This window comes from Ruditapes philippinarum, unplaced genomic scaffold (assembly GCF_026571515.1).
Source record: "Ruditapes philippinarum isolate M1 unplaced genomic scaffold, ASM2657151v2 ctg2254_1_1_1_1, whole genome shotgun sequence".
NCBI classification, from domain to species: domain Eukaryota; kingdom Metazoa; phylum Mollusca; class Bivalvia; order Venerida; family Veneridae; genus Ruditapes; species Ruditapes philippinarum.
This window is the reverse complement of record NW_026863611.1, coordinates 111,956-121,575: the sequence shown is the minus strand read 5'-3', so window position 1 is coordinate 121,575 and position 9,620 is coordinate 111,956. Positions and strand designations below refer to the sequence as shown.

At 30.9% G+C, this 9,620-nt stretch overlaps 1 protein-coding gene across 3 annotated transcripts in view; it reads left to right on the top strand.

Annotated features, from left to right (window-relative positions):
- Window positions 1-496: 496 nt before the first annotated feature.
- LOC132722694 (uncharacterized) overlaps window positions 497-9,620 on the top strand; it is a 41,811-nt gene continuing 32,687 nt past the window's right edge. Inside the window, exons 1-2 of one of the 3 annotated variants that reach the window (XM_060707217.1) lie at window positions 497-928; window positions 6,914-6,954. In XM_060707217.1, the coding sequence (XP_060563200.1) occupies window positions 901-928; window positions 6,914-6,954 (69 nt within the window). In that variant the 5' untranslated portion in view covers window positions 497-900. The remainder of the gene's footprint in view (window positions 929-6,913; window positions 6,955-9,620) is intronic. The other 2 variants (XM_060707216.1, XM_060707218.1) reach the window with 2 other exon arrangements.

Here is a 9,620-nt window from a genome sequence, read left to right as displayed (position 1 = left end):
AATGAAATCAAATGTTACTGTTCAAAACTGTTCACTATTTTAAAAGGGGAGATGATGTGTAAGCGGTCGAATAGCCCTGTGACACAAAAATAGTCAAATTATAGAACACCGATTGGAGAAGGAAGAGTTGTGTAAAGATTTAGCAGGGGGTACCAGATCCGATGACAATATGCTTGAATGCAGTCAATAATTCACACAGGTAGAATTAATGGTTAAGACACACTAGAAGCAGTCATTAGGCGTGACTCTGTAATTTGATTGCTATGTCTATGCTTAACAAAAGGGGGGTTTATTTTAGTAACAAAAGAACACAAGTCAAACAAATGTACCAGGTCATTTTACAAAATCCCATTCATTAAGTTACCAATGTTCAAAAGAACTATTCTTTTTATTTATCGGATCGTACAATTGTAGTGTGAATGCAAAAGGCAGCTTAAAACAGTAACTTACTAGGCCATTACTTACCTTAAGAAAGATTTTATAAATGATATATTGTTTTGAAATTTGAAATAACATGCATTAAACAAAAAATTATACTTCTTTTTTGGTTTTATTTGTTTAAAGTATTTAATGTACTTAATTATAATGAAGAAAAATCTTAAATCAAGTGTCTTGTACGATTGATCATTAAGGGATTGACAATACAAACAATTTTGACTTACCTTTTACGTTTGGATGTCTATTGATGTACGGATGACCAAAAGTCAAATTATTTAGCAGAAATAATTGGATATACGTCATTCATCTCACTTGTAAAAGGAACGTTTTCGTAGAAAATAATAAGACATTGGTAAAGGTTTATATTCCTTATTACTTGACCTTTTACTTTACACACCCGTTTTCAACTTGGCTCATTAACATTCAATTTGGGAAAGATTGAAATATTCACAAGATTGAACAATGCCAACCATGGAAGAATTCATGGAGGGTAAGTGTATATATTGCAATTATTATTTGAACCAGCTTTACTTTTTTACTTTTCTGTGATTATGATTGATTTCAATATAATTTTGTTCATTTTTTTTATTTATATTAGCTGAAATTTTATAAATTATTTAATCTAAAGTGAAATTTTTTTTGGAAATGATGGAAGGTCTACTTTTACAGTTGTTGTTTCATATTTTACAAAAATAATTCGACGACATTTATAAGTCTAACTGTTCAATGTATAAATTATTTAATCTAAGGGGAAAATTGATGTAAATGATGGAATACTTACTTTAAAAGTTTTTGTTTCACATTTTCATTATTGTAAAATGTTGAAAATAATTACAACTGTAGAAATAATCAGCAAGTACAATAGAATTAAATATTAGAATTTAAAATAAAAATTGTATACAGAAGGTACACTCACTCATGTGTTATAATTGAACTGGTAATCATGCATGTTTACCAAATTATCGTTATTTAAATAACAAAAATATATTATCGATTATTGTTTGGCAATATTAATTTTCGGGATGATGTTCGCTAGTTTCCGTAATTCATAACGATTTACCCATTTATTTTTTAAAGATAGATAAGTTCACAATACTTTCATTTTCATTTGCCGATAGCCCAGTGGTAAGTAGGATGGCATTGCAATCGCGAGGTTGCAGGGTCGAATCCTGTTATATTTCCATCACTATTTCTTTTATTTACATGCAGCATAAGTGGATAAATCTTTTGATTATTTACGGTTTTATTTATTTATTTATTTATTTATTTCTTTATTTATGTATGTATGTATGTATGTATTTATTTGTTTCTAAACTTTGATATACATGTAATTCTTCATAATTTCAATATGTAATGTCGTACAATGGTTGATTTGCACAATCTAAGTAAACAAGTAAAAATGTATTTTGATGAAAATAAAAGAAAAAAAACCGCAATTTTTTGTCCACTCAGATTCGAACCTACTATACTTAAATTGAAACTGAAAGTCTTTATTCCTTGTCACATAGGCTATTTAGGCAAATTTTGTGTTACTAACTTTAAGTTATACATGGACATGTATTTATGTTTTATCAGTTTTTGCTCAGATCTCGGGGCTCAGGGTGAACTTTGAAAAGACAAAGGTTGTTTGGATAGGCATTAAAAAGTACAGCAGTGATAGCATAAAAACTAGATGGAAAATGAATTGGAACGAAACTAGTTTCAAAATGCTTGGTATAACATTCCATGTGGATCTTGAAAAAATGATAGATCTTAACTTTAAAGAAACAATATCCAATATAGAAAAACTGATTAAACAATGGAATAGAAGAGCTTTGACTCCAATCGGTAAAATAACAGTAATAAAAACAATACTTATCTCACAACTAAACCATCTATTTTTAATGTTGCCGAATCCTTCGGATAAATATATACAACAAATTAATGATACATTATATGCTTTAATTTGGAATGGAAATTCAAAAATTAATAAAAATGTGTTAGTTAAAGATTACATGGAAGGGGGTTTAAGAATGGTAAATATAAATGCTTTTATGAATGCGTTAAAACTTACATGGATAAGAAGAATTATTTCAAGTGATGGTTGTTGGATAAGTATATTGATGTACATAAATTAGTCACGTGTGGAAAGCATTATGTCGAGAAAATGTCAAAATCTATTAAAAATGAATTCTGGAAACACACTTTAAATGCATTTTCATTGTTTATTGAGTATCAGAAATTTGATAAAGAAGACATTTGTAACTTACCTTTATTTTACAATCACAACATTACTATTGGCAAGAAAAGTATTTTTTGGAAATCTTGGTATGATAAGGGAATTCGTTGTATTTATGATATCTTACAAGAAAATGGCCAGTTTTATACACCAGAAGAGTTAGGCAAGATCTACAATATAAATATCAATCATCTTTTATATTTAGGAATTAAAAAAGCAGTTACAACCTTTTTTCAAAATGTCTGCTTCAACCCTTTAACTTTTAAGAGAGAAAAAATCCCAACAATTCCAATACACATAAAAAGGATAATTAAAGACCAAAAAGGCTCAAAATATATGTATGATTCGCTTAATGTCAATTCCAGCAAGCCCGTTTGTCAGGTCAAATGGTCACAAAACTATGCCTCTCAAATGACGATGAATACTGGAAGAATATATATAATTTACCATTCAAATTGAGAAAAGATACTTATATACAATGGTTCCAAGTAAGACTTATCCATAGGATTTTGGGTACAAATAATCTTTTGTTCAAAATGAAATATATTACCAGTCCCTTATGTAGCCTTTGTAATCTTCATGATGAAACTATAGAACATATCTTTTGGGAATGCATTCACAGCAATAAACTAATACACGAAATTTGTATAGATAAACTAAACATGCCAAACTTGAATAAAGAAACTATGCTTTTTGGTTACACTAAAGGAAACAATACAATAAATATTGTAAACAATTTAGTTCTTTTATATGTCAAAATGTATATTTTTAAATGTAAAACTAATAAAACAATGCTATCTTTTGCTGGTGCTCGTATAAAGTATATTTCATATGTTCTAAAGGTAAATGAAGAAAAAGCTATCCAATGTGGAAATCTTGACCAATTTGAAAAAGATTGGCATACTATTTTAAATATATGTCATTAATCATAATATAATAGAGACCTATCCAATTTTTTTTGTTCCAATCTGATAATGACAAATGTGAATCATCAAAATACTTTTTCGTATGTTGATGTTAGGAGCGACCTTTGTCTTTTCAGTTTTTCATACCTAGCTTTGTTTGAGCATACATGGAAGAATAAATTCATGTTTGTAGTATTTTTGAACGTGCCCTGGCCGCAAAGTATCTGTCTTTGATGTTTTTGTTGTGTTATATTGTTGTTTTCGTTTGTAAATAATCATCCTTATACCCATTAGTATCATTTGTTTGTGTATTACTCATAAATATAGAAAAAAGTAATTATGTTTTTTGTTTAAGGCATAATGTAGATGTAGTAATATTTTTCTATGTCTTGAACTAATAACCTCCTTTACATATTCAATTTTTCAAATAAATGTTTGCCGTAATTTACTTTATGTTAATACTATGTTAACTTTTCATGTTTTAACACATTATTGTAAGACTGTTAAGGGATGGACCTCCGACCCTTAAATAGTCATGCGACGGAGGCAATAAATGGGGTCACCTTCGAGGCCTGAAATTGAAAAAAAAAACAACAAAAAAACAACAAAAAACAACAAAAAACAAAAAACTTTAAGTTATACATAGAAATGTATACAGTGATGCCATACTTAGAAATTCGTAAGACCTCTTGGAAATTCGATCATTTCAGACAAAAGGTCATTGAATGTTTAAATGTCCCAGGTCAATGTTGACAAACAATACATTAAATTCATAAACACTTATAAACCAGAAGTGCATAGGAGGCAACCGAGAGTCTTCAATCCTGTAAAATGTATGATAATTGTTAGGTAACCGTCAAAATTTGTTAAAAAAGAATACATCTTGTTACTATAAATGTTCTGTCACTTGTTTGTTTCATTTAAACATTTTAATTAGTCAATAATTACCTCTTGTAACGTAAGCAATTATTTAATATGAAATTGTATCATAGTTTGGGGACCTTTCTGTTGAAAATGTGTCAGAGATAAATCGTATCTATATACATGCACAGTGCGTTAACTGAAGTGCAGGTATTAGATACCCGCACTCCAGAGCATGCCCATTGATTGGCTCATTTTTGCTGGAGTTTACTTATTGTGACGGAAGAGAAAGGGAAAGCGACAGAAAAATCATATTCAGATGCCCCTTCATTGGTTACTTTTTCCCGGGGTTTCATATTGTGACAACAGGGAACGTGTTTTTATGTTTGACTATGATACAAAAGAGAAAGAACACCAAAACATTTGGCTATCTGATTAATAATCGGGGGCTACGCCCCCTCGTACAAATTAGATAACCTCGTGTTTCGATGCTCTTTCGATTACTAACGGCCTAGGGGCCAAGGATTATGAGACAATCACTATCAATGATAATATACACACTGTAGCGTTACATCTAGGTTGTGCATTGACAACACCACTATACTTCTCGCAAAAACTTAACTTCGGAAACACTTTAACAAGTAAGTCATAGGATATTGATATCTTATTTAGGCAGAGCACAGCTAGGATGGACGTGAGGGTCTTACGAAATATATGCTAAAGTTTTTGTGTTACATGAGTGCTAATGCAATGCGGTGTATTTTATGGTGTTATCATTGGATGTCCAGGCCCTATTCAAGCTGTCCTATATTTTAGAAGAAAGACGAGCATATCTGTGTTATGGATTTATTGATAAAAATACTCTCGGATAGCCTTTACTTTTCAAATCAACTCTAGCCTTATACATTACGTTTCTTGCTCTGCATGATTTGAATTTAACAATGATATCCCTGGGTTTCTTAGGCTTGCAAACTCTGTCATGACGAGACCTGCCAATGCCCTCTAGTAACAACATTTAGTACTTGTGCTATTTAGAAAAGTTGGTTCGTACTTCAAAACATCTTACGACATGGCTTGATTTCCTTACTAGATTCAACATCAGGAACACCACTGATTCGGTGTTTGTTATCTTACTGTAGTGTAAATTATTGTCAGCGTCTGTTTCTAATTTGTCTATGCGATCTTCCAGTCTAGTAACATGTTGTCGCATGTCATCATTTTCACTCTCCAGTTGTTGAATTTTTTATTTCACACCTGCTAGTACACCAACAACGATAGCTTTCACCTGCTTATCAAGATTTACTAAATGTTTTTGTATTTCAGATCGTTAAATTTATTTTGCTATTGCAGTTATATCGACAGTTTGGAAAACTATGTTGGTTCTAATCGGGAAGTGAGGTCGCATTACTTGTTGTCTTGTGCTGGTGTAGTACAGCCATCTTTATTTACACGCATTGTCCCTAAACTTTAATTTTGTTAGGATAGGTGAGCAATAAAGTCAAGTTTTGAAATAGGGTTTTAAATAAATGGTCATATGTCTTATGACAACACCAACATGTTAAATAATTTAAAGTAAATGGATATATGGTGGAAGGTATGTAATACAATTAATAATTATAATACAAAAATTAAACTTTGAAAGTAGACACTAACATAATAACAAACCACGAAAGAATGGTATATATTGTTGTCGTTTGCAAGTGTGATATACATAATCCAAAGTAACATTTTTATACTTCACAACAGCAGGTGTCAAGTGCTGTATTGCAGCTGTAAAAAGTTGCCCCGTACTTCACTTCAGTGTAGTTATATTTTTCTGGTCCGTCGGGATCATTGTCAGCACTATTAAGTTTGAGAATTGAGTACCGTTCAAGCCGATGCAATGGGGTGTGAGGGATGTTGCACTTATTTATTATCCCTCATATACAGACTCAATCAAACCGAGTCTGCAATTCTTATGAAATTTTGTTGTGATTAATGCTTCCGATCGATCACTTTGTTTCCAGATTTTTATTCACATAGCAGAAAATTAAATGGTCCATAACAAAATATTACTATTCATGGCATAAATGTTAATGCTAAATCACTTAGAACTTAATCAACTTTTTTCAAGTCATAATTAATATAAGAATATTTAGATGATACATCTCTTCTCTTTTTTGTCAAAGTTTGAAATACACTTATGAAAAACACGTGTCCATTGCATACATATTCCACATTAAGTATGATTAAGTATGACCTTGATCTGTGAATAACTTTGACTGTCAAAACAATGATAAAAACTATCAAAATTTACTTAAGAACTGAAACGTTCATTCATGTCTTCAATATCGACATCATTTAAAAGGCCATTGCCCTTCAGAATGTTGCTGAAATACTTCTTGTCGCGTTCTAACCGGTAGGGGACTTTTGTAGTTTGCAAAACATTTCTTGCTATATTTCTTATTAGGATCACTTATTGTATTTGTACATGTGTGTTTTCTATTTGCAGAGCTCGAGGCTGCAATTAAGAACAGACGTCTAAGAGACCAGGTAAATAAATTTGCTGACAATGTGTAAAATTCTTTCATTTCATTTTGGTTAAACGTGGAAAACAAACTTCAATATTCAATTTTTACAGACATAAGACATTTCAGTCGGTACGTTTTTCTAACATCACGCTTAAGTCAAGAAATTGATACTTATAATGTCGTATTTTAGTCAACAATTTGTAAATGTTTGGTAAAATAGTTTGCCAGCTATAATGTGCACATTCTGACTGATGTTTTGCTATTCAAAGAATCCTTTTTGCAAGGTTGTTTTAAAAAATGGGACTTACCATCATGCAGTGTAAACCAACCCTCTTTCGATGAAAGGGTCAACAAAACATCAAGTCAGTTTGTGTCTTTTAACGCATTAGTATATGATTATATATTGTTATAAACATTGCAAATAGCTGTAAAGACAAATGTTTTAACACTTAATTGATGATGCTATATTGTGTATACTGCTATACCTTTTTTAATTTTACTTATAGAATACAATGCCAGAGAGAACACAATTCATAGAGGGTAAGTGTATATATAGCAATTATTATTTCAACCAGCTTTATTTTTTACTTTTCTGTGATTATGATTGATTTCAATATAATTTTGTTCATTTTTCATTTATATTAGCTGAAATTTTATAAATTATTTAATCTAAAGTGAAAATTTTTTGGAAATGATGGACCTACATTTACAGTTGCTGTTTCATATTTCACAAAAATAATTCGACGACATTTATAAGTCTAACTGTTCAATGTAAACATTTTTTAATCTAAGGGGAAAATTTAGGAAAATGATGGAATACTTACCTCAAAAGTTTCTGTTTCACATTTTCATTATTGTAAAATGTTGAAAATAATATCAACTGTAGAAATAATCAGCAAGTACAATAGAATTTAATATTAGAATTTTAAATAAAAATTGTGTACAGAAGGTACACTCACTTATGTGTTATAATTGAACTGGTAATCATGCATGTTTACCAAATCATCGTAATTTAAATAACAAAAATATATTATCGATTATTGTTTGGCAATATTAATTTTCGGAATGATGTTCGCTAGTTTCCGTAATTCATAACGATTTACCCATTTATTTTTAATGATAGATAAGTTCACAATACTTTCATTTTCATTTGCCGATAGCCCAGTGGTAAGTAGGATGGCATTGCAAACGCGAGGTTGCAGGGTCGAATCCTGTTATATTTCCATCACTTTTTTTATTTACATGAAGCATTAGTGGATAAATCATTTGATTATTTACGAGTTAATTTATTTATGTATCTATTTATTTATTTCTAAACTTTGATATACACGCCTATGAATTCTTCATAATTTCAAAATGTAATGTCGTACAATGGTTGACTTGCACAATCATAGTAAACAAGTAAAATGTATTTTGATAAAAAAAATAAATAATATAAAGCAAATTTTTTTGTTCCACTCAGATTCGAACCTACAATACTTAAATTGAAACTGAAAGTCTTTATTCTTTGTCACTTAGACTAATGAGGCAAATTTTTGTTACTAACTTTAAGTTATACATAGAAATGTATACAGTGATGCCATACTTTAAAATTCGTAAGACCTCTTAAGAATCCGATAATTACAGACAAAAAGACATTGAATATTCAAATGTCCCAGGTCAATGTTGACAAACAATACATCTTAAATTTATGAACACGTATACACCAGAAGTGCATGGGAGGCAACTGAGAGTCTTCAGTCCCGTAAAATGTATGATAATTGTTAGTTAACCGTCAAAATTTGTTAAAAAGAATACATCTTGTTACTATAAATGTTCTGTCACTTGTTTGTTTCACTTATACTTTTTTAATTAGTCAATAATTACCTCTTGTAATGTAAGCAATTATTTAATATAAAATTTACGGCCCCTGGGCCAAGGATTATGAGGCAGTCACTATCAATGATAATATATACACTGTAAAGCTACACCTAGGTTGTGCCATTGACAACACCACTATACTTCACTTCGGAACACTTTAACAAGCAAGTCATAGGATATTGATATCTTATTAGGCAGAGTACAGCTAGGATAGACGTGAGGGTTTTACAGAATTTATGCTCCATTTTTGTGTTACATGAGTGCTAATGCAATGCGGGTGCATCTTATGGTGTTATCATTGGATGTTCATGCCAAATTTAAGCTGTCCTATCTTGTAGAAGAAAGACGAGCATATCTGTGTTATGGATTCATTGATAAAATACCCTCGGATAGCCTTTACTTTTCAAGTCAACTCTAGCCTTATACATTACGTTCCTTGCTCTGCATGATTTGAATTTAACAATGATATTCCTGGGTTTGTTAGGCTTGCCAACTCTGTCATGACAAGACCTGCCAATGCCCTTTAGTAACAACATTTAGTACTTGTGCTATTTAGAAGTGGGTTCGTACTTCGAAACATCTTTCGACATGGCGTCATTTTCCTTACTAGATTCAACATCAGGAACACCACTGATTCGGTGTTTGTTAACTTACTGTAGTGTAAATTATTAAACTGTCAGCGCCTGTTTCTAATTTGTCTATGCGATCTTCCAGTCTAGTAACATGTTGTCGCATGTCATCATTTTCACTCTCCAGTTGTTGAATTTTTTATTTCAAACCTGCTAGTACACCAGCAACGATAGCTTTCACCTGCCTATCAAGATTTAC